The sequence below is a fragment of the Hyposmocoma kahamanoa genome, unplaced genomic scaffold (genome assembly GCF_003589595.1).
Source record: "Hyposmocoma kahamanoa isolate Upper Pololo Valley unplaced genomic scaffold, ASM358959v1 224, whole genome shotgun sequence".
NCBI lineage: Eukaryota > Metazoa > Arthropoda > Insecta > Lepidoptera > Cosmopterigidae > Hyposmocoma > Hyposmocoma kahamanoa.
The window spans coordinates 5,173,857-5,201,093 of NW_020653743.1; the positions used below are offsets into that span (position 1 = coordinate 5,173,857).

Here is a 27,237-nt window from a genome sequence, read left to right on the forward strand (position 1 = left end):
ATCCGAAAATTGCAAATTGTAAATGATGAAACGCTACTGCGACGTCTCATTATGTCAATTGACTACAGTTGAGTTTCGCTTGAAATTAAGCGAAATTTTATATCATATTAATTTATGTATTTTTTGAGAAAATACTCCACCTAGTTTGTTGTTGTAATTGGTAAAAATAATTTGACAAAGTCGCCACCTGTAAAAAAATATTAGAAACTTTATGAGAAACTTTTATAGTTTTCTCATAGTTGGCGCTGTGACTAAAAAACCTGTTTTACAAAAGTATGCCAAGAGGCTTATAGGTGACTCGGATTTAGTAGAGGCAAAACTGCAGAGCCTAGAAAACCGCCGTAAAATTGCCTTCTTAACAGTATTCCACAGGATATATCACGGAGATTGTGCGATGGAATTGCATGATTTTGTTCCGCCTTCCTCATTACATCATCGTGGGAGTAGTAGTAGGCTGGGGTTCCCTGCCTGCAGACTTGTTCCCCGTACGCTATAATTTGGGCCTTTTCAAGGCGAGAGTGAATAGGCACTATTTAACTGTGCATGCTACATCGTCGACCTTATTAAAAAACCAGTAAAACCAAAAATAAAGATCTGCAGCGAACACGTATAGAAATTCGTAAGGTTTTGTTGACTCGTTCCTTAACTCAGTTGCTGCTAGTTCAATGCTGGTTCAAGTCCAGCTAGAACGAAAAAACATTCCTTTGAGTTTGTTTGTTTTTTGTCTTAATAATAACAACAAAGGAAAGAAGTTACTGACAGCTATATTGAAATTTTTATGTTCTGAGTTATAACAAACATTTTTGTCAAAATTCTATAATTAGTGATGTAAGAGACGATAATATTCTTTTTTACGGTTAAAATAAGTGACTTCCATCTCACCTGATGGAAAGTGACGAAGAGGTCGACTGTGGATCATGCACACCTATATAACGCCTATTCACTATCGCCTTAAAAAGGCCTAAGTTATAAATTATGATAAAGCTGCAGGCAGGAAATTCCGAGTCCGTGCGACATATAAATGAGGAAACGTAACGCTTATTGCGAATCTTGGGTATATCCACAACATAGGAGTGGAACCTCGGACTACGTCTAGTCCCCCTACTATAGAAAGGGGATGGCGGCATGATGTCATGCGAAAAGTCGTGCGTCTAAGAACGTATTTATCAAGTCTTAATTAACCCGTCAGGCTACATAAACCTATCGAATGAGTATTTAGATTGAATACCATTGTTTTATTGCAGATGAAATCGGCAGCCCGGACACGACATACACGATGGCTTCGATAAACTCCAACGGGGATCTACGGAGCCCTGGAGACCCTCCTGATAAGAAGATTAACGACGCTGATGCCGAGAAACAACCACTCTCAGGGGTAAGTTTTGATAAAATACAAAAGCAACGCTTCTTTCACATAGAGTTACCCCAAAGATTAGGTTCTTTACAGGACTTGTAAAGCGACCGAAACGTTGAAAACAAATAAATAATATACGCGATTCAAATAAGCAACAATCGTGAAAATCTAAGAACTCGTTTGGAACAAATGCGTGTTGTTTTTTTTAATTATTTCCTCGAAGGAAAAGACAAAGTTTAAAACAAATTGTCTAAATACTCGGAATTGACAAAATATTCTGAATTGGTGCTATACCTACTCAGAAATGACGACCCGGGGAAGACGTGGTTTAATTCCTATAAAATACATATAATGGGCTGAAGACTTGACGTATAACTACCATAAGCAAAATCCACTAAGATTTTGGAACAGAATAAAAAGAAGTTTTTCGGCTGTTTTGAGATGACAAGCGCCCGATGAATGGCTCTAAACCTTCGTATTTGGAAATAAACCAATGTTCAAACGATTGTTATACATTGCTTCTTTTGTGTTGATTTGGCAAATGACTAGTAACTGTTCGATCATTGAAAACAGCAATGTCTTCCGCTTTTATAAAAAAAAAAAGTACACCTTTGACCTATAAGGTCGATGATGGAGCATTGCCTATTTAAATAATGTCTATTCACTCTCGCCTTAAAAGGCCCAAGTTATTGCGTTCAGGGATTAAGTCTGCAGGCAGGGAATTCTACTCCTTAGCCGTTCTCCGTATAAATGGGGAAGGTAATAATAATAATAATAATAATAATCGTTTATTTTCTCCCATCATGTACATAATATAGGTTGAAGTGATACAGATAAAAGCGAAAGGATGGGAGACAGGAGCTCAAACTAGGATAGACCTGTGCTATGAGTCTCCTGAACTCCAACACCCGAATACACATACTTGTTTTGAATCGAAAATGACGTAAGGCACAGAGATAACAAAATAAAATAAATAATAAAAGACTAAACAAAAATCGTTCAAAACTACAATACAAAACAAAAATTACATAGATGAGTGGGTAGGTTTTATGTGTGTGTGAGTGAGTGTGTGTATGTGTGTGTGCATGCATGTCTTTATACAGCAGGAGACACTAGTAAATCTTCTGTCTTCTCGTAGTTCAGTTTTTGAAGCCAGCTCGAAACAACCCATTTGCATTCTCTTTGTGTTTTTGAGTAGATATGACAGAATTTGTTGACCCTATTATAGAGTCTACCACCCAAGTATATAAAAAATTTGTTTATGAAAGCGGTTTTACCTTTAAAAGGTTTACAAACCATGTCCTCTCTTCTACTGTTTTTGTTCCCCTTTTCCATGGGGTACTCAACATGGTGGTGTTGCCTGACAACAGAAGTCAAAATAAACAATTGCCTTACTGTTAGAACCCCACATTCCTCGTATAAGATTGATGTAGGATATAGTCGAGGCTTAAAATTACAAATTTTTAAGATCATTCTCTGCGCCCGTTCAGCTTCAAGCATAAATGTTTTAGACGAGCCACCCCAAGTCGATATACAGTACATAAATAGCGATTGACAAAGTGAGATGTAAACCATCTTCATGATATTACCATCCGTCACGTGTCTCAACTGTTTAAAAATATAAGAAAGTTTTCTAACTTTCTTTGTCAATGCTTTAATATGTTCGCAAAAGTTCAAGTTGCCGTCTATAGTTACTCCGAGGTATTTAATGTACTGCGTTTTCAGAATTATTGGACATGAACAATTTTCCCGGGTCTGCTGCGAGAAACAGGAATGAGCGATGATGTTATACTGTTTACTGGATGGTAGTAGATAATTGCGGATTGAGAAAGTAATATACTTCGTCTTCTCACTGTTTAGAGTCAGAGAATTGTCAGCCAACCAATGACATACATGAATAAAACCTTCTTGAGCACTTTGGTAAACAGCGTCCCAAGTATCTCCATGGAAGGTTAGAGTGGTATCATCGGCATATGTGATTATATCGCAACTATCAATTTTTAGGTTACACAAGTCGTTTATGTAGCATAGGAATAGAGTAGGCCCTAAGACACTACCTTGTGGAACGCCAACTTCAACAAAGCTGTCCGAACTCTCTAATCCTCCTATTCTTACCCGCTGAGTACGATTTGTTAGATAGTCCTTAAAGAGTGACAATTGCGTACCTCTAATTCCCATTTTCTCCAGTTTATCCAACAGCCTGGGCAAGGTGCAATCCTAGCCTACGTCTAGTTCCCAGAATGATGGAAAGAGAAAGGTGGAATTAAATCGTGCAATGCATCGTACGCTCTCTCTGATATTACATATCCTATAGAATACCGATAAGCAGGCAAATTTACTATGTTCAAGGCTGTGCAACCAATTGACAACAAACTGTATTTAAAGTAATAATAAAAACCATTTTAAATAATGTGCTATCTGTCGCAATTAGACAGCGAATCCGAATAAACAGTATATCATACCGAAACGCAGCTGAAAATGTTTATGTTAGGAAGAACCAACGTAATGACATGTACGTGTGTCTTAAGATCTTATATTATATGCACTAGTCTGTATTATTATTACTATATTATATCTACTAGTCTATATTATTGTTTCTTTCATCGCATCGCAAATCTCTTATAGACTTGCCTGCGCATAGAGTGTGAAAGTGTCGAAGAGGTCGACAATAGATCTTGCACACCTATATAAAGCTTATTAACTCTCACCTAGGTCCAACTTATAAGGTCCAAGGAATAAACCTGTAGACAGGGAAATCGGAAATCACAAACATTAATTATATAAATCGATAAAATCAAGGTGTTACAGGCAATTTGCTTGGCAGTTCTTACCAGATAAGCCTTGAACTGATTACCACTTGTACGTTTTATATTATTCGGAAGTCTGTTACAAATTCTGATAGCCGAAAGATAGGTGCTGTGGTCAAAGGTAGTGCTGTTTATTACAATGAGGTTAAGACGGTTCTTGTTCCTTAGGTTAACGGAGTAAATATTATTTTAGTTTAAAGTTCCAGTGATTACGTCATATTTCCAAAATGTATATTCCTACCAACTTAAGGAAGTCATTTCTGTCAAGAATTCCACTCCATACCTTTAGTAGCAGTTGAGCTCCTTGTGAAAGAATTCGTCCAGGGAAGTACTGCCAGCTTACATATTTCTGCCGCCAAGTAGTAATGTGCTTTCGTTCCAGTTTTGAAGGGTAAGGGTGCTGGTGAAATTACAGGCACAAGGGACTTGTCAACTTATGTCTCGGGGTGTCGGACGCAGTGGCCGTGCCCCTCAGCTCTTTGGGATTTAAAACACTGAGTGGCACTGCAACTGTTATGAACAGGCGTGTCACTTACCATCAGCCGCACGACTTGTTCGTCCCGTCACTTAGTATTATATAAAAAAATGAAAAACCGTAATGCTTTGTTGGGGTGGAACCCCACCCTACGTTCGATCCCCTGGTGATGCAAAAGGGATGGCGGAATTATTTCATACAATTCCGTTCCATAGTCGCACAACCAGTGTAATGTTTAATGAAACTCTCTTAAAGAATGTGTTTACATTCATTCTGCTTCGACAGAACAGACTACGCATGACGTCATGGCATTGTTGTTGCAGGGAAATTACCATGTGGAAATGCGCGTGGGTCATTATTCGTTTTTGTTTATTTTGTTCCAGTTTCTGACAACATTATAATAATAATAATGATGTGTCAGACAACCACGCCAATTGCCAGATCTCAAACTGTACTACAAAGACTTAGGTAATTAAATAAATGTAAACAAACACTAATGCATATCATGAGGTAGTAATTTATAACCTGGTTACGTATTATAAAATTATAGTGAACTTTTTTGAAAATCATTCTTAATATATTTACAATAATATTTTCAGGTGATAGACAACACTTTACACTACCTATTTAAAATAGTGCTAAATACAGTGTGTTGGTTTGTGTTCTCGCTACATTTAAGAAATTAATAATAGAAATAATGCTAAATCATCTAAAAATATTCTGTTAAATATTCTGACTAATTGAATCTAATGAAGTCTAGCAAAATTGTCCCTAAATCGTATGCACCGCGCGAGAGCAGTGACCCCGCCAGCCCCTTCACTGAGCGAAACGTAATCTTTCTCAATCGCTTATTTACCTATTTTAAATTACAATTACGTATTTTACGTACGTAATTAATATAACTGCCTCCATGACCGAACGATCACCACGCTGAACTGCTTAGCAGAGGTTCCGAGTTCGATTCCCGGGCCGAGAGAAATATTTATATGGCCCACATTTATTTCTCTCGTGAGTCTGAGTGTAACTTGTGGTTGTCTATCTGTGTGTTATTATTATTGTATTATATTTTTTGCTATGTATAATTTAATAATTATTTACATTAATTAGAAAAGATGACTGAAAAAGGTTTTTTTTTTGTAACTACGATTTGGTGCTTACCAACTTTAGGTTACATTAAAGTATTCAGCAAGCAGGATCAGGTGATTGCGAGACCAAACCGGTTAATCAAATGACAGCTGAAGTTTCTATACTTTTAGTTAATTACCTAAACCTTTATACTATTGAGAATTCCCTGTATTATAAATACCAGACGTTACGTTACGTTAACGAAAAGTGGATGAAATCCAATAAACCGGAATTTGCCACCCTTAGACGAGGAATATTTTCTTCAAATTTAAATTGTATCAATACTAAGGTACCTTCTCTTTCCAACAAAAAAAGAATCATCTTATTGGTTCACCGATACCGGAGTTATGGCGTAACATACACCCAAAAAAATACACTCTAATTAAGAACTTCCTCGTATTTTAAAGTCGGTTAAAATAATAGTAAAGATACGTCCTCTGCCGTCCACTAACTAAAAGGCGGCTAAGTGACAAATGGTCAAATATCCGTTGTAAATAGGAAAAGATACGTCTGGCACGGTATGCAAGCAGACGTCGGTTCGAATCCGACCGGATCGAAGGATTTTTTTCTGAGTGTTCGGTCTTTGTATTAATAATTATAACAAACTAGTGGAGTAATTTCACAAAAAATAATTGAATATCAATTCAATAAAAATTTAATTAATACAGTGAATAGCGACATCTCTCGCCAGGACTGGTAGCTGTAAAGGTACTAACCGGGTGATAAATCTGCAATAGATTTCTCATAGAAGGCGCTACGACTAAAAAGTCGTTGAAAAACCAAGTACAAAGACACGACGCAAGCACATAGAAAAATTCGTGGAGTCCGTTGGTTCGTTCCGTGGCTTAGTTTATAGCGTCTGGCACGGTATGCAAGACGTCGGTTCGAATCCGACCGGATCGAAGGATTTTTTTCTGAGTGTTTTTTCTGAGTGTTCGGTCTTTGTATTAATAATTATAACAAACTAGTGGAGTAATTTCACAAAAAATAATTGAATATCAATTCAATAAAAATTTAATTAGGAAAAGATATAGATTACAAAATTATCTTTTAAAAACAGTCAAAATTAGTTGACGTGTTTGACTTACCGGAACTTACGATGCATAGCTGAAATATCATTAAACATTTTCAATATTCTAAAAGTAGGTTATGATTGTTATGATATCTCAAAACAATATTTTGTCACTAACCCGAATTTTAGTTACCAGATGGCAGTCCTTCCTGGATTGAACCATGGAGTACTACCAGCTGTTTGTAGACGTTTGTTAAAATCTTTTCCGAACCTACTCATTTGCTTGTATTGCCATAACTTAAACTTGCAATAGACAGCTGCCAAAATAGAGAGATTATCCCAATGAAGCATTGAGAATATAACTACTACGTTAGTGGAGTTTCTAATGATTACTTTAGCCTATAACCATTGTAATTGATTATACAAAGTTCCAATTCTCGAGAGTTGTTGTGTAATAAACCTGACTTTGAAGATTTAACTATAAAGTATATTATCAACATTCCTAACAATACTTATCTGCGAAGTACCATTTGTCAATCGGTTTGATGCCAAGATATAAAATTATTCCCAAGAAATGTGTAAAATTTTTCATCTTTGGATATAGAAGACTTTAAGGACGAAGAAGTATTAATTATCGATTTACTTTATCACAAATAATCCTATATATTCTGCACAAATGTGCTACGAAATATTATCGACTACATGTATTGTAATGGTGATTTATGATTTAATGGTCGTGTAAATTCTACAATAAAGTCCGTCTCTAATTGTTGATAAAGGAAATCACGTTTTGTCGAAGTGAAGTGAGCGCTATGTGTGTTGGATCAATTCGTGAAAATAGAACGAAACAAACGTGACTGCAGTTTGACTGATAAGAAACGTTATTTCTACCTCATTTGATACCGTTGATTTCATCAGTGTTTAACTGTTAGAAACAGCAAGAACAACCTCGAAATCAATGCTATAGAAATCGATTGCAAATAAAGATAATCTGAATCAGATAGAATTAAGAATTACACTACCTATATAGAAAAAGTGCTGTATATAGATGTGGTTTGCCAAGATGACATTTCTGAAGCAAAGAGCTGTACGAAAACGTATGAGTATAAAACCTGTGGAACCACGAATTGCACCCACAGAATATGTTTCACCCATTGTGCCAGATACATTAGAACTTGCACCCTCAGAATATGAGTTACCCATTGTACCAGATAGATTAGCACTTGCACCCTCAGAATACGCTGCACCCGTTATACCAGATAGATTGGTTAGTACATTTCTTTTATGCACATACTCATAGGCCCCGCACTAGGGAAACAGAATTATATATTATTTAATTTATGCCTTAAAAAGCCGTGGTAACCTAAAGCTGATTACAAGACACTACGCAGCGGCGGTGTTTTTGCCATACCGCAACAGCGGTGGTATGGCAAAAATACCGCAATACCGCAACATGCAGCGTGATCAAATGAAATCATAAATTATAGTCAATTTGTTCAGGTACTTAACTAAATGTAAACAATCTTGACACATCTTTTTATTGAAACATGTACTTTACAAATCAATAGGTATAAAAATAGGCTTGCAATTTAATATGAAGCTAAGCATTTGTATTTTGTATTTGAAGGTAAGTAAAAATCACTTTATAAATGTATATTTCATTAAATAGACATCTCAAGATTGTTTACATTTAGTTAAGTAGGTACAAATGGACTATAGTAAACAATTGCGGCAGCGGCGCTTCAAGTATAGCCTGTACCAATCCATTTTAAACAAAAAGTAAACAAACCTGTGTGGTTAAAATTCTAAAGCAATCACTTAATATATCGAATAAGTAACACTTTCACGTGTATTTCGAAGATTTCGACTTGATATCTCATCACTTTTTCCAACAATGTCCATTTGAAGAGCATCGTAAAAACGCGTTTGAAAAATGGTAGTCCAAAAGAAAGGTTATTTTTCACCTATACTTCTTTGACTTGTCTATGGTTGCGTAGTGCTATATTTATATTTGTAATCGATTAGTATCAAAAATTTCAATCGCAATCGAACGAGTATCTAAGGATTTGAAGGAGGATTTAAAATTAATATTTCGGATTTTTAAATATATGCTTTTATAGGTTACGTATTTTCACTATTTTCGTGTAAGAAGAACCGCTAGTATGACTCAACTACACAAATAGATACCTTCAATGAATTAATCGATTTGTAGTTAACATTACAATTGGCCATCATTAAACCGTGTATGATCGGGTCAGTGACTTGTTTGTTTACTTTTTGTTTCAAATGGATTGAAACGAAGTATAACTCCGTCGCCGCGGTGCGCGGTAAATGTGTAGACAAATAAAAGGCCGATTACAACTGTGGCGCGGCTGCACGTAGAGGTGACGCGGCGGCGGCTGTGCCGCTGTTGTTACGGCGCCGTGTGTAATCAACCTAAGGTTTGAACTACCGCTTCTCAAGCAGACTCGCACCTCTGAGTTTCTCGGAATTTATGTGCGAAATTTAATTTGGAATTTACCATGAGCTTTTCGATGAAGGAAAACATCGTGATAAAACCTGTACGTGGGGATATTCCGATACCACCAAAGTATCGATACTTACTCATATCGATACTTTTTGGAAGATAACTATAAAATATGTCCATATTTTAGATTTTGCCGGCACCATAATAACAAAAAAAGTAATAAACTTTTAACACACGCACTGCACAATTAAACAAATAAACGTTCTTTTATTTATTTTTTTAAGTATTAAGTATAGCTAATCCGATACAATCGATAATTCCGCTAATCGATCGAGATTTTGATAATCGATTATAGCTGCGAATTTGTCGTAATAATGCCTAAACTAAACATTAATTTATATAAAAACTGTAATACAAAAACCCACAAAACTACTTATGAACCAGACATTTCTCTGTGTGAACTTCTCTCATTCTCTGAGATGTATATAGTACCATTCATCCAAAAATGATCCAAAGGGACCATAGATAGACATACATTTTTTTTACTCTGGGACTTTGTGGTTTTCATTTGATTGCTGTAAAACCCGTGCCCATCTGTGGAATGTAAAAAGAAGGAGGTTCTCATTTCGACTGTATGTTTCTTTTTGTATGTATGTTACGCGATAACTCCGGTATTTGTGAACCGACTTTCATGATTCTTTTTTGTTGGAAAGGAACTTCCATAGTGGTCCCATTTCATTTTGAAGGAAATCATCCACCTCTAAGGGTGACTGTTCACGCATGAAGATTCATTTTTATAAATAGCGCCTAAATTAATTAATCTTAAGGAGCAATTATTTTAATGGTTGATTTTGCTATTTCTCCAATTTAAGGCGTTTTTCTCTCTATATTCTTTGAGTAGTGAGAACCGATTTTTATTATCTCCAGTGTCAAGTCCTGTGGCGAATTTAAGGATATTTCAATAAAACTTAGTAAATAGACGTAATTCCACGTACTTTTGAGGTCGATTTTTTTAGTATTCTGTACTGATATTATCGTGTCTAAAGTCGCATATATTTGCTTTTTCAAACAAACCAAAGTTTCGGGTCCTTTACAGGTCCCATAGTATGGATTGAGTTTACGCTACATACGTTTTACAAAATTTAAAACCGTAAATTGGAATGTTTTTGATATATTAAAAATAGCTTATTTTTAACATATATCGAGGAAGGAAACTCCTGATAAATTTTCAAGTAAGATTTATTGCAGGAACGAGTGTCAGAATACAATAAGAGCCCAATTAAACAACGCGAAGGTGACCGCCCACAGTTGCCATGCTTTCACGTACATTACTGGCGAATCTGAATTCTATTTACTAGACGACAACATTTAAATTCCTAGAACAATACAACCGCGCGGTCGCTGCGTGGAAGCCGCGCGAAAACATTCGCTTCGTTTAAGCGTTGCGTAGACCAAAGACAAGCCTGACTCGCTCGCGCGCCCGAGACGCTCATTTAATTTGAAACGTAAAGACTAAATAAATAGAGCGTATTTTGCCATGAAATTCGTGTCGAATAAACGCGCTCTAGTTACCTTAGATGTACCTGGATTAGTGTTGCCCAAATGCAAGACCAAGACGAGACTCACCAATCTTGGTCTTGCGTCAATACCTGGACTTGGTATTGCAGACTCAGTTTTGGTCTTGCTGCAAGAGTCTCGCAAGTCTTGCGATATACCTATATTAATATTGCTACATAATAAATAATAATATGTAAAAATACCATTGTCGGTTATCGTAAACCGCAGGTTATCATAATATTTGATGATGATTGGTATGGTAAAAAGTGTTACGATTAACAACGCTTATTTTAATTTAAAAATAATTTAAAAATATACAGACTGTATATTTGAAAGTGGGACATACTTATAGAGTGCGTTATATTTCTGATTCTGAACCTAAAGAAATAATAAACTAATGAACTTAAACTTTACAAAAAATATTTTTTTAATTTTTTTATCGACTACTACTTGAGAACAATATTAGTTATCGAAATCTATGCACATCACTATTATTGTTCCGAAGCAGCGGCGGGTGGCGGCACAGCGGCGAAAAACAAAGCACATGTCGGGGGTGGGGGCGCGGGCGCATACGCGAAATTGCTGTTTGCAACTTTAGACAGTGAACGCGCGACCTTGATCTTACGAAAACACGTTAATTATTTGTACTTCCGCTCCCCCGATTGTCGCAAAATGGTTATTTATTCTAACGTCGAATTGAATGAGATGGTGCGACTTTACGCAATAAGTGGTGATAGTGTGAGGCAAGCTATTGAAATGTTCCCAAATCGGAGTTTACACGGAGGAGGTGAACAGTGTCGAAATGTTGCGTGAGAGGATTATCTCAGCATTTTATACTATGAGACAAAATGTGTTTGTGTTGAACAATTAAAAACAAAATTTACTATGCCGTGTTACGGTGGACATTTTGAACACTTGCTCCGTACCACGTAAGTGTAAATAAACTGTAAATAACTAAAAAATCAATCATTGTAAACAATTTGATTTCACATTTTTAACTACGCCAAAAACCTCAATTCTTATTAAATGATAACTAGTTACTAAATCATAAACTTATCTTTTTCTAAAAAATAATTAACATAAGCTAAAACATAAATGTGAAATCATTGTTATTGTTGCTGTCTCACTCGGCGCTCGCTCGTTTGGTAGTATTCCCATGGCACTCGAAATCAAGCGTAAAGGGAATCGGATTATTCCTATGTACACTTCAAAACACATTTGTTGATTTATTTTTTATTCTATCCCATATCCTTATTTTATTTTAGTGTATGATAAGTTGTAACATGATTTACTATGACATGTATGAACATGACTCACTTTCAAATATACAGCCTGTATATGAATGAAGCGTAGAACAACGACAGCCATCTTGCATTTTCGTGTCGTATTCTCCATACTTCCCGAATACTCGTTGAGTTCAATATCAATTGAATAAATTTAACATTTTTCGATAGATTGACCTGTCGTTGATAAATATAAAAAAAAACAACAAAAACTCGACAGCTAATCGTACCACGAGATGGTAGCAGTTTACTGTGCAACTCCTATGAAGAACATTGGCATATCACACTAGAATCGGATTCCGACATCATGACTAATTACGTTAACACTTGGATAGCGTGTTTCGGGATACAAGTAGTTCCATCTATTGGTGACTCTCGGTACTAAATTGTAGTAGTACCAATATTTAAATTAATTACGGTGAAAAATAGAGTGGTTTGCATTAATATTAGACATTTATAGCTTTTTATTCGAATTATGACTTTACCATCTCAGTCAGCCGTGACCGTGGAACCTGAATATGACACGAAATGTATGTTTCTTTGAAAAAACAAATAGACTGCTAACAGATTGACTGCATATTTGCAGCTAATGCATGAAGTCGTAATTAACCTCATGCAACTGATACCACGACTGCATGAAGTTGATAATGACTTTACGCATTAATTGCTTGCAGTCGATCTCAGCTCCGTGAAGTCGGTTTCGGTTATACGGGAGTTACATTTGGAAACATATTATTTTTAATAAATTATATAATTACATATAATTGCGGGTAAAGAAAAAGGTAGTTTTTTATTTATTTTATATTTTTGACGTGTAAATGTTTACTAAGCAACGTCAGATTGTAATTACTTTACGTGGTAATTGTATATATTTAGAAGAAAAGTTATTTTATGCCTTTTTTTATTAATTGTCCGGCAATTTCGAGATGTATTATTCATTATATGTTTATTACTTGAGATTTACTGATGCCATTACGACCTCCGTTTATGGTAGAAGCAGTGGTATCATTGAATTTATAAATCAGCTATGACAATAATAATGTATTATGTTATTGTGATAATAATTTTTGATTTCCTTTAAAGATAACATAACATTTTGATAAAAAATGTACACAGTATAATAGATTTTAACACCTTCCCGAAACTATATTGGAGAATCATATACAGCTATTGAGAAACCTATGCCGATGCATTGTTCTTTTTTGTTTTGAGAAATGTTGGATTGATCAGAAGTATAAATTAAAACATTAATAAAAATCACACTTCGAAAAAAGCAAAGACGCCTACAGCCATGTTGGATTGTAAAAAATATGGTAAATTTTTATACAGAAAAATTTCGAAGTCAGGCTAGCCAATCAGCAGTTGTTACCGCAATGATATTAGCAGAATAGTTTTCAAACAAATAAATGATATTTCGTTGCTATTTCTGGTTGTATACTCGATGGGTACGACCAACAAAGGGCGGCATTGATGAGACATCTGCAGTTTCGCCGAACATCCGCAGGTGCTATAAATTATATGCTAGGCATCCACAATAAACAGGCAAAAAAGACTGATACTATTTGTTGAATGTTGCGGCGGCGCGGCTCTCCAGCAGCGCCGCCGGAACATGTAAGATTATAGTTTAAGATACGATAGTACCGACATGTACATTGTACAAATGTCCATAAATAAAGATTTAAAAAAAAATTAAAGCTTTCCCGCGTACTCCTATAAAGCGCGCTAAAATATTGTTTTTTTTTTAAATTTATTAAGTAATATTTTTATATATAGTTAATATTTATATATAGTTTAATAATGTTTATGTAAATATGGCCGTCACGCCTCTAGGCAATTGAGGCGGCGTGCTTGGATTGACTCGGGATTCCTTAAAACTGGCCGATACGGGTATTTTACTTCGAGATTCGTATAATTTCGCGTTTTAATCTTCGACTAAGGCACAATAGCACTATCCCATTCCACTTTAAACTAGATTTCACAAAATAATTGAAAATCCTATTGTTTTATTTAAAAGACAAACGTTTTATAATTTTTTACGAATTGTTTTTTCCGTTCTTAAACTGGAAAAGACAAAGGCACTTGCGTCATACAGCCTAGACTAAGAGTAATTTCTATAAGTTTCGTTACGAGTTTTTTGTTTAAAATTGACTTTTTTTTGCGGATTTTTTTGGATTTTCGAAATTTTTGGATTATTTGGGTAACCCGTTATATTTTGGTTTTTAATGCAGCTGTGAGAGAGATGATGTTTTAATTTATTTTTTTTGCATTATTCGCAGAAAAAAGAGGAGAAATGGTACCTGACTCTGGCGCAAGTGGCTGTGCCGTTTTTCATCGCTGGCTGCGGCACCATAGGCGCTGGACTTGTTCTAGGGAAAGTCAGAGTGAGTGAGCTTAGCTAGTACCCTTATACATATTATAAGTATTATAAGTATAAAAGTCATAAAGTTAATACGAAGTACATAAATATTATTGTAAAAGTTTTTATAAGTCTCCTACTTAAGACTCTAAGACTAAAAATTTTCACGATGGAAAAAAACATAAACTTACCTCGAAATTTTACTAGAAAACCGCTATTTCAATAGGTACTTTACATACTAATTACTTTATTCATATCATTTGAACTAAATAGAACACGTATACCATACAATATACATTTTTTTCATGTGGCTTTAATTTCGTTTGTAAGAAAATAAATTCTGCAACAAAGCCCTGCCGCTCGTTCCAAAAAAATGAACCGTGTTAGTATGGGAAAAATTTGAATTCAAGCTGAGGCAGTATAGTATAAAAAGCCATCGGCCTATGCCACTAGTCCCTACCAGCTGTCTCCCATGGTGGGGACAAGTGGATGTTTTTTCTCGACTAATTTCGTTCGTAGAATCTTTAAGCCTCCTTCCTGAAAAGTTGTTATTTTGCAGATGTTGCCTATAAATATCAAGGTTGCGATTCATTGATTATCAAAACCTCATAGCGGGCTTTACACTTTCACTTGCGTTTTTCGCTTTCTTGCGTTGGCTGGGTACACGGCGTGGAAATCTGCCTTCTGCGCAAAGGCGTTCACCAGTCTTCTTCTTTGCGTTGTGGAGTGATTTGCGCGCATGCGCAATTCAATTGACGGGTGAACGGACCACCGTATGGAACAGATGGCGCTTAATTCGTCTCTGTTTCTGGTTATATGCTCGATGGGTACGTTGTATGTATGCTGCACATTCTAGCAAGTGACGTTTAAAAGTCGAGACTTACAAATATAAACATTGTTAGAAACAACGAAATGTTTTGTATATGTTAAAAAAATCGGCCGTCACTATGGAACCTGGGGGCCTACCACAACCTCTTAATACAATATTACTTTAACCTTACATTGACTTTTCGTACCATGACGCGCTTAAAGTGAGTTTTCTTATAATGATAAATAAAACTATGATGTTTTATTGGCAGCTATGTGACTAGTTATTCACTCAGTTCGTACTATGACGCGACTTTGACATTAAAGTAATATTATTCTTCTGTCAAATTTAGCAATCTTAAAATAGTTACCAAAGTGGTAATAGTGTCTAAATATTGAATTGTAATGATTAAAAGTTAAGTTGAACTTATTTATTTACATATATCTCTTCAATATTTTGCTTATTTTTTTATTTAATAGTACATAGGAAATAATTTCTCGTTAAATAAAAATAAAGTAAAATTCGACATCTATATGCTCTTTGGCCACACTAACAGTTGACACTAGACTATATTTTCTTTTATTTTTTATCTATCCTCTAAGATAATTCCGATTCGCTCTGGACCTTTTGGAGGGAAAAGTGTCGTTTTTATTTTGACATTCAATTATTTTGTGAAATCTAGTTTAAAACGGAATAGGATAGTGCTATTGTGCCTTAATCGAATATAAAAACGCGAAATTATACGAATCTCGAACTAAAATACCCGTTTTAAGGAATCCCGAGTCAATCCAAGCACGCCCGCCGCCTCAAATTGCCTATCCTCTTTGTGGCGGCCATATTTACAGAAACATAATTAAACTTCATGTTTAGGCTGATGGCTTTGCCAAAGCCTTAATAAATTTAAAGAAATCTAAGATAATTCCGAATTCACAACGTGAAAATCAAGACTCACCTTGTTTTATTTCTTTTTCTTCATGAATATGCAGAAAAATAATTGATAACAACGTAATTTTAATAGATTTCATTATTACCATACTTTCCTTTTTTTAGCAGTTGTTCCGAATTTTCGGAACATCAAAAAAGAAAGAGATGGCATTATACAGTTAATACAGCGTTATTTCTTTCCTATTTTTAGTAAGGAATAGACAATATTGGGAAATCGTTCACTCTTTAAGTCACTTTGGCAATAATACATTAGTTGGTGGTGGTTGGATAGGTTTGTCATGGTACGAATATGAGTAATATTATAATAAGCTTACTATAAGCTTACATTGAAATAAGATTGTTTTTTGAAAGGTTATGGTAGGCCCCCTGTACAATAATACATACGTACATCATCATCATCACGCCTCGCGTGGTAAGACGTATACAAAAACGAAGTATGAGTTTCGATTGTACTAATATATTGAAATGCGTTTTTCAGGACTGGGATGTCTTTGTGAACGTGTCAGCAATTTTCGTGTTAGTACCATCTCTCTCTGGACTTAAAGGTGAGTGTCTTATTTCTTTTGATCTATACGTATAAAGCAAAGATCATATACGAGGTCTTTATTTGGATTGGACATATATTTTTTATTATTATTGATACAAAGGTAGAATAAACCCAAAAAAAGACTTAATCGAGTCAGCAGATCTTAGTAATTTCTCCATGAGTTTGCTACAAATCTTTTATTGAGTTTAAATGGCTTTTTCCGTGCCGCTACTAGTGAGAGACATGAAAAATTTCTTCACTCAGCTAGGTACCTGTATAGCTACCGCCATCTAGTTGATTTGTTTGTTATCACTAGAAATTAGAGAAGCTTTGATAAATTGGAGCTTTTAGTAGCTACAGTAGAGCTCCTTGTGAAAGAGCTCGTCCAGGGAAGTACTCTAGTACTCTAGTATCTTAAGTATCTTACCTATTTCTGCAGCCAAGCAATCATTTTAACATTACTGCGTTCCGGTTTTGAAGTGTAAGGGTGCTGGTGAAATTACAGGCACATGGGACTTTTCGAGTTATGTCTCAGAGTGATGGGCGCAGAGGCAGTACACCTCAGATCTTTGCGATTTAAAGCTCTGAGTGGCACCGCAACTGTCGAATGCGCCTACTCATAAGGATAGGCGTGTCAGGCGCACGACTTGTTCATCCCATCTCTTAGTATCATAAACAAAAGCTTGTCAATGTAAAACAAATTACTTACAAAAATAGCTATTTGGTAGTCGTCACGACATCTGGTACAAATAGGTAATATATACCCGACTACGCTCTCTCGTATCGCGGTGAGCAATCCTCTTGAGTTGTTTGTCCATGGTATTTACTATAGATATTATATCTATGGTATTTACTAACAATTAACCCAAGACATCTTAATAAAAGATTTATTATTATTATTCCCAGAGTACGAATTGTTTTGAAATAAAAACCAGCCCATTGAACGTAGAAGCGACAAATATGACGAGATATTTAATGTCCTTCCACCAACTGACATTATACTCCGTGCAACCGTTTATTTAACTTTTGACATATGCATGCCTCGGAAGTTCCGAAATTCGACATACAACCATAGAGAAAAATGCAATACTTAATGGACTCTTTTATTTTTAATTTTAGTGAAGTGACGTGCTCTTTAGCTACGATGTTTATCAAGTCAACAGATTATGTAACGAAGATCATTCAAGTTGACAAATTTTGGTACTTGTCTAATAAATTATAATGAAATAAAATTAATTATAAATAATTATAATAAATGTTTATTGTTTATTGTAATGTATCGTTGGATTTTTCTCCATATGGACGGGAATTATGATTTGAATACTCATTAACATTAATTATTAATTCTTGAGTACATACATTGTTAAACGAAACATCACCATCCCAATCAGACAATATCTTCTTTTTTGAACCCGCTTACATTCACGATTTAAACTTCTTCATAAATAAAATCGATTGTTATGGATTAGAATTCGAGCTGTCAAAATTTAAATAATGATTGGACGGAGTATAATATACCAGATATCAGTTCACATCCCAAAAATATTTTGTACGAAATAAAGTTACAAATATATATAAAATAGAATAGTAAAGGATATTGAAAAACGGGCATAAAATTTTTTTATCAGATATTACAAAATGACCATTGTTGTTTTCCATGTAAAAAAAACAATTTCCTCTCAACAATGATTTGAGTTATCTATGGAATATAGCCATCGCATATATTAATGCTATAGTTCTGTTGCAAAAGGCCAGAAAAGTTTACCTACTCTTGCGCATCTGTATGCGCTAAAGCTGACATAGGAGATCGTTACACCATCTCGGAAGTCGACAAACGTTTTCTGTAAAACTAATTCAACATTGCTTTGAATATATGTACAGTGTGGAAATTTGAGACGGGACCACAAGGAGCTAGCTACCTTGATCATCATAGTTAGGAAAACGGTCATAGAAGACTGTCCATAAATTTATATTTCACAGAGATCTTTTGGAATTCATAGATTTAGACTTTGAAAAAAGGTGTCGGAAAACTTTTGCAACTTTTGCAACAACTTTGATTTTTCTTGTTTTATTTCCTCAGTTGGTCCCGAGACTAAAAAGAAATAAAATATACCAGAAATAAAATCGAATGGCATAAAAAACAGTTTCGTGAAAATTTCCTTTTATCTAATCAAAATATCTTCAAAACTATGACGGTTAAAAGAGCTGTTGACAGTTCAAATGTTATTCATTTTGTACGAAAAAATCTTTTCACTAAATTTAATCAACTTCTGTTGTCCTGATTTTTTTACATACAATAAAATGATCCTTACATAAAACTAAGTCTATCAGCATTGAAAAAAAATTGTAAATTTTATTGACTTTGTATGAAAAACACTTGATTAAATTTGACCAATTTTGCTGTCCCGATTTTTTCGTCCCATACAATGAAATGGACCATAAATGAAACTGAGTCGATCAGCACTAAAATAAATTTTGATCAATTTTATTTATTTTTATGGACAACTCAACACACGCTTGATAAAAAAAAATTACTGTGCCAAAATTGTTTTCGCAAGAAACTACTTAATGGTTTCTAAGACAGTTTCCTTGGTATGGTTACGTATCTGTATAAATATCTACAAATGCGTATGTTCCGGATACAGAACCGGGTACTAACAGCAGTAGAGCTCCAGTTCGTCCAGGAAAGTACTGTCACCTTACCTGTTTCTGCCGCCAAGCAGTAATGTCAGCATTGCTGTGTTCCGGTTTAGAAGGGTAATAAGGGTGCTGGTGAATAACAGGCACATGGGACTTGTCAACTTATGTCTCTGGGTGTCGGGCGCAGTGGCAATGCCCTTCAGGTCTTTGCGATTTAAACCCCTGAGTGGCACTGCAACTGTTATGGACAGGCGTGTAGCTAACTATTAAGCAGACGACTAGTTCGTCCCGTCAATTGATATAATAAAAAAACAACCTAGGGATATACCCGGTACATAAAAGTGCTCTTGACAGTGGACGCCCACATTGTTCAAGAATTTGTCATAAATGAAAAAATAATACGGTATATTGCTATTATGCAGTCAATAGCGCACTCAGTATAACATTGATTTTGAAATTTTAATCGTGCTTTATCACAAGTGGCATTGAGTTGAATTTGTCTAGTGAAATGTCTATTTATTTAATATTATCGATTCACATGTTTGTAATGAATGACAAAATAAGTCCTGATTAATGAAGTATATGACAATAGATAAAATCAAATTCATTATTTGGGACATTCGTTTATTGATACTCCACTAGTTTTTTTTATTCATACAAAGATCGAACAACACATAGAAAAACTCTTCGAAATTACTGCACTCGAATGAGCGTCTTTTGCCACGCTTGAGCCACCGCTCTTACCAATCGAACCACAGACCGAATAAATAGATAGATAGCTAGACAAAACGTTTGTTTGGGTCTACAGAGACATACTTAACAGAAAAATATGTAATATAATGAAAAAAGAAAAAGTCAAAGTCAAATCATTAATTCTACAGGTAAAATTTTTACTCTTGAAAATATCATTTTTTAAACTACTGCTCGATCGGCTATAAAAAAATCAACAAATCATTAAGAATAAATCTTTCTTGGTACTTAGAATATTTTGTCATCATAAGTAGGATTACATTCTGATCCAGAACTTTGTGATATAGTATTTAATATTTATCAATACAATTTGATTGTTATCTGTTTGATTGTACGGATAATAAATAAATAAATATACAATGCTAATGAAACAAATTAATATTGAATTGGTTCAATTCCCGATGTAATGTTGCCTCGTATATAAAGGCCCATTTAGATGGAGAGAGTTTATCGTCTCGAAGATACGATTATCGAAAGAATATAAAAAACTTTCCTCGTCTAAACATTTGCGATTATCGACCGTCCACGTGAGCGATAATCGCCTCGCCTTTCAATGTTGAACGTCTCCGTGTAAACAGAACTCGAAAGAAAAAATCGTATTTCGAGTGTTTTGATTATCACTGCTTTTCTAAGACAAGAATTAATGAAACGAGAACGAAAAAAAAATTCCAAATTTCAATGATTTTTGCGTCATTTCGATATGTCCATAGTGTGCACCTAAAACAGCGCTACTCCCTCTGGAAAGAGCCCAAAGAGCCATATTGAAGATAAGCACTTTTCGTCCTTATCTCTTCCCAACAACTTTATTGTATGAATCTTGTAACGTACTAACTGTAAGACAACTTTTTATTTTATCCACATTACTCAAAAAGCATAAAGAAATTAAATTTGACGTTAACATCTTACATAAAAGGCGATTTGACATAGTTTGTAGCCAGACCTGTTCTGTGCGTACGAAATTTATACAAAGATTTTTCATATATTTAGGAACTTATGTTTATAATAAAATTAACAAAAAAATATCAATTTATTCTCTAAATAGTAGTGAATGTAAGAGAAAAATTACCTCCTGGTTACTTAGCCTTGACTATGAAAACACTGAAGCGTTATTGGAAATAATACAATAGAAAAACTTTTAACAACTCGAAATAAATTTAATTAATTAGTCCTCTTATGCCTCCTCCGTTTAAATACACATTATGTTCGTTCACATTAACATACCTACACACGCTCGTACACACACACACACTCACAACACACACACACAACACACACACACACTCACAACACACACACACATTTCCCACTATTGCACAACACTAGTATCTTTCTTATTTTTGTATTGTATACATTTTTAAATCCAATTGTGTTTAATCTAAGCATTATTTCTTTTTTTTTGTAAACTTTGTACAATTTATCAACTGTATAGATCACCAACTCTAATCGGCTAAGATTATATTATCCTTGGGTGGAGGCGCTGTATGCCGAGATACAGGTTAAACCCTACTTCAGCTGCAGATGCCAACATAAAATTATATTATGCATATTTTTTGTAGCCATTTTTTTGATAAGATGTACAAGATTGTATAATATTCTGTATAACATTGTTTTGGAAACTAATAAATTATTATTATTATTATTATTATTATTAGTCAATACCGCAGTAATCACTGGACTCGAATGGCGATTCTCGCACTCAAAACGATTCGAACCGATTTGTACGATAATCGTATGAACTTGAAAAAATGTCATACGAGATCGTGTTTAGACAAGTCGAAAACTCGTAAGCAAGAATCTCCTTACTACATATTTCTCTGTGTAAACAGTCGAGGAGGCGATTAAGTTGCTTGCGAATCTCGTATGACATAATCGTAGGCGAGATTTTAGTTCTTGCCTGAATGTAAACATTATGATACGATAATCTTATGGCGATTATTGCTTACGATAATCGCCTACGAGTTTTCGTCACGAAGCGAGCGACAAACTCTCTCCATCTAAATGGGCCTTTACTATTAAGCTTCTCTGAGACAAGACTCGCGTGGTACGTCGTATATACGTTGCAGATTCTAGCAAGTGACGTTTAAAAGTCGAGACGTACAAATACTTATAACAACCCGCGAGTCTGTGTCATGACACCCGCGATACAGGGTTTCCCTGGTGCGGGGTTATGAGTGTGTGCGTTGTTGTTGTTATTGTTAATAATTCACAGGTATAACTAGAAACATGAAATAACATGAGACATCAATCGGTCATTCCAAACTTGTGTTGAAGGATTGTTGCAACACGCGACTCCAGCCAAAACTCCACCGCGTCAGACAAAACTCTCACGTTGACTCCGCGATAATGCGACTTAATAATAGAATAAGCATTATTTCGGAGAAAAAGAATTTGTATATAACAAGCAGACTACTTAAATTTCAAGCAATACACATAGAATAGACACACACATATACACATACCCTCTCTGAAATTACAGAATTAATCAAAATAAAAACTTACCCGAAAAATATAGACACCATAATTCTGTTGTTTCAAAGGGAATGACGATAATTTTCTAGAAAATTCCCTGTACTGTAAGGACCAATGCAAGGAAATTAACTCCGGAGCACTACCTAGAATACCCAGACAAAGGTTTTATTCCCGATTTGGTCGTGACCTCCTCGGGCCTCGAAACCTGGGACCTCCTCGTCTAGCGCCCACAGTGCAAACCGTTAATCTACCTACGGCGTCAATATTATATACACTAGTTTTAGACGTATTCAGAAAGTTAACCTTAATAAAGTGCAATAGAGTCGTGTAGCCAAATAGTTTTCCGAGGAAATAAATTTAGATAAATTACTAGGCAAATTTAAACCATTTGTTTCCACACACGTTAGTTACATAACAAAATTAAGCTTAATAGATTATTTATAAACGCAAAAATTAATTAAATTATTATATAAATTGAATGATTTGTGCGTGTTGGGCAGTCTCAGCATTTATTAAGCGGCAGAAGTCGATCAGCACTGGTTTTCAGCCTGCCCCCGATCTTTGCAAACACATTTCTAACTGCGCTTGTTTCGCAAACTTAATAGTTAGTATAAAGCTAAATCTGAATAATTTAATAAGTAATCTCCATTCAGTTAAATTAAATAAATAATCTCGTATTTAAATATAATTATACATTTAACTGGCGTAAGACAAGGGTGCATATTATCACCTGTTTTACTTAATGTGTATGCAGAGAGAATAATGACGGAGTCTCTACATGAAGCGGAAGAGGTTATAGTGATAAAGAGAGAAGTTATTAATAACATACGCTACGCAGACGATACTATACTGATTGCGGAGAATATCGCGGACCTACAAAAACTGCTAAATCGCGTAAATGTAGCAAGGAACAACTGTGGATTGAAAATCAACACAAAAAAAAACAAACTTCATGATCGTATCGAAGACCCCAGTAGCGAATGAATACTTGACTATAGAACGCGCACACCAATTTAAAGACCTCGGTAGCTACGTAAATGAAGAATACGTGGATAACTCACAAGAAGTTCGTATTCGCATCGAACAGGCACAAATTGCCTTCATGAATATGAAAATGATTTTGTATTGTAAAAGGTTCAACCTTAAACTCCGTATGCGTTTGGTCCGCTGTTATGTCTTCAGTATCTTGCTGTTTGGTATGGATTGCTGGACCTTGACTCCAGCATTATGCTCAAAACTGGAGTCCTTCGAGATGTGGCTATACAGATATATGCTTGGCGTATCGTGGGTACAAAAGATCACCAATGTTGAGGTTCTTCATCGAATGAGAAAACAATTGGAAATACTCAGAATTGTAAAGGAAAGGAGCTGCAGTATTTTGGCCACGTAATGAAGGGCAATAGATACTGGATTATTCAACTAATAAAGAAAAGCGTAGTCGAGGCAGAAGGAAAACCTCGTGGTTGAAGAACTTGAGAGATTGGTTCCACCTTAGCACGCGTTTCCTCTTTCGTGCGGCAGCTTCAAAAATGAGAATAGCCACGATAGTCGCCAAACTTCGTAGTCCTCTACGAAGTTTGGCGACTAACGTGGCCATTCGCGGCACACTAAGAAGAAGATACATTTTACTATAAATGTAAGCATCTTCTCTATTTACCTATCCAAATCAGATGGAGGAATCACATGAAAAACACTATTGTACTGTATTTTCTATGGTTTTATGTGGAATTAAAGATATTTTCACTAACCACTTCCAAGTAGCTTCCCATACCGAAGGAACAAAGAAATATCGATAGTAGAATTTAAAAAATCAAAGTTTCTTTATTTCCCGACGGAAAATCCACCTAGATACAGTCGTAATAGGAGCAAACTCCAAAGTCTAATATTGATTACTCTAATTATAGATTAATAAATATGAAGGTATACGTAATCACAATCGCAAAAGTAATAATTTTAATGCACGCGACACGGCGTCACGGATTAGATTATAACTCTTTTTGAAAATTGGCGACTCATCAGCTGGAGCAGCTCAAATACCTACATGTATATCAGGTTCGAAGTGCAAAGAAGGTTTTTGTCAGAAACAAGATTAACACAGATAGTTTATAATATATAAAATTTTAAATAATAGATAGTGTAGTAAGAGGGTGTTTTGAGGGTGGTAGACGTTTGCTCGCCTAGCAGGTGCTGGTGGCGGTGGGTGTGGTAATGAGGATAACCGTAGAAATGCATTCGTTGAATAGATTAATAATAACTATAGACACGTAGAAGAATAGGTCAGATCATACAAAATACTGGTGACAGATTATAACATTATGGAAAATCTTAACATCGCGATCCAGAAATGGTGTATTCTATGCCAATGCCATCTAGCGATAAACTTCGGAACTATTGTTAAAAATGTTGCTAAAGTTATTGTGTTACAGTAGAAAAAATTTTTAAATGATTAATCACAAAAATGGTAATTCCAAAATACATTTAAACGTGTCATTTTGGATAACAATACAATATTTTTTATTGATACAAAGATCGACTACACAAAGCCAATATCCTTCGATCTGATTGGACACGAATCAAAAAATCCTTTCATTTGACTAGACTCGAACCAACAGACGCTGGTATGAAATTTTCTTTGTTTAAAAAGTATTGGTTGAATAATTAATTACAAAATAAAACGAAAAGGTAGGAGCTTACAATAAAATCGCCGTATCGCTTATTCCAAGTCGCCACCACTGGCTTTGTCCCCCACTGGCGACAAATGGAAAAAACCCATATGGTAACAGGTGGTGACAAATGGGATAAAAATATCTGTTGTTGCCACTGGCGACATGGACTTTAAAATATCTCAGTAGTTGCCAGTGGTAACAAATGGAATATTTTTTTCCCCATTTGCCAGTGTGACGATTGGGACAACCACAATTTTTCTCCCGTCCCGGGAATTGGCAGACCAGCATGACAACCGTTCGGCCACAGAGGCCACAAAATTTATAAAATGAATGTGATGACGTCAGCATGACGAACATACTCGTATAATAATGTATGGAAAGGAAACAAAGAACTCCGCAGTTAATAATGATCTTTGTTTTTGTTTTCACATGCTAATAATAAGAGTTGATTAATGGAGCCCAGTCGGAAAACGATAGTTTCACATTTGTAAATGTTTCATAACAATAGCGCTCACAATCTATGAAGAATGATGGTTTACAATCTGCTGAAAACGTGTGAACCCCAACCCTCACCAGTGGGTCATCGGGTTCATGATGATGACGTTATTATTGCTTGCTTTGCCTGCTTATCGGTATTCGACAGTATATATCGCAAACACCATAATTTCAACCGAGAAGACGGTTTTAAGCTTTCATCGTCATGGGATCCAGTTATCAGCAAATGTAAACGACATCAAGTATCGCCCGACGAGTCGTGTGTCGGTTTAATGAGAATCCTAGTGCACAAATAAATAATGAAGATCAAGTGCGGGTAGTTAGAAAAACGTCCGAAACGTCGAGGTAATTAAAATATGTTTTATACGTGATTAAGTCCCCAATTAAAAATTAAATAATGTGTGAAAATCGTGAAAGTTTTAGTCAAAGTATCGCAGAGAGTGTGTTAAGGAATAGCACTATTTAATTCCTCCTCCCCTTTTCCATCATCGGGGGCTAGGCGTAGGTTGGGATTCCATCGCTACGTTGTCAATATTCCAAGGAGTTGCACGTAACGTTTCTCTTCCACACTTACGTGGCGAACAGTTCCCTGGTGAACATTCCCTGTCTGCAGATTTGTTCTCTGAATGGTATAACTTAGGCCTTTTCAAGGCGAGGGCGAATAGGCATTATTTATATCGAGCTCGGTTGGAGGTCACATGTGCACTCATTCTATCATAAACAACTATTAATACTGATCTATATATTTAATTTTCGTAAAAATTGGATGCGAAATCGGGAGATAGACAATAGCTCTATGGTAGAAGTGGAGCTCCTTGTGAAAGAGTTCGTCTAGTGAAGTATTAGCCCACCTTACTTATTTATGCCGAATAGTAAAGGTTTTGAAGGGCAAGGGTACTGGTGCAATTATAGGACTTGTCAACTTTCGTCTCAGGTGACGGGCGCAGTGGCAGTGTCCCACTGATCTTTGCGATTGAAAGCTCTGAGTGACTCTGAAACTGCTACGCACAGGCGTGTCGCTTACCACCAGGCGCACGGCCTGTTCGTCCCGCCACTATGTATCATTAAAAAAAAATCTATTGTATTGCTGCGTAACTAAAATCGTCGTGGGCGTCGTTTGGCTGAATGATGATGATGGTGACATAAATTCCGAGAAACTCAGAGGTGTGAGCCCGGATTCGAGCCCACGATCCTTTGCTTGAGAGGCGGTAGGTAAAACTATTAGGCGACCACGGCTTATAATAAATATGTACCACACGAAACAAATTATGTTAATGTAAAAATTCACAACCCTACTTCCTATTTAAGCATAAAAAGATTATCGGCTAATTTCCTTCGTAGAATTTTTAAGCGTTTCTACTGAAAAGTTGTCATTTTGCAGATGTAGCCTTACATCAAGGGCGACATTAAAAATGAAATCGAGTATTGGATTTTTCGGAGAAAATTGACTATTCTATGTTTCATTGTTTATTACGTTATTATGGTTATATAAAAATATTATA

At 35.5% G+C, this 27,237-nt stretch overlaps 1 protein-coding gene across 2 annotated transcripts in view; it reads left to right on the forward strand.

Annotated features, from left to right (window-relative positions):
* Positions 1-27,237, forward strand: part of LOC113228107 (solute carrier family 41 member 1-like) — a 165,863-nt gene that overhangs the window by 115,693 nt on the left and 22,933 nt on the right. For both annotated transcript variants that reach the window (XM_026461257.1, XM_026461256.1), the window contains exons 3-5: positions 1,245-1,375; positions 14,357-14,461; positions 16,668-16,734. In XM_026461257.1, coding sequence (XP_026317042.1) covers positions 1,245-1,375; positions 14,357-14,461; positions 16,668-16,734 — 303 coding nt within the window. The remainder of the gene's footprint in view (positions 1-1,244; positions 1,376-14,356; positions 14,462-16,667; positions 16,735-27,237) is intronic.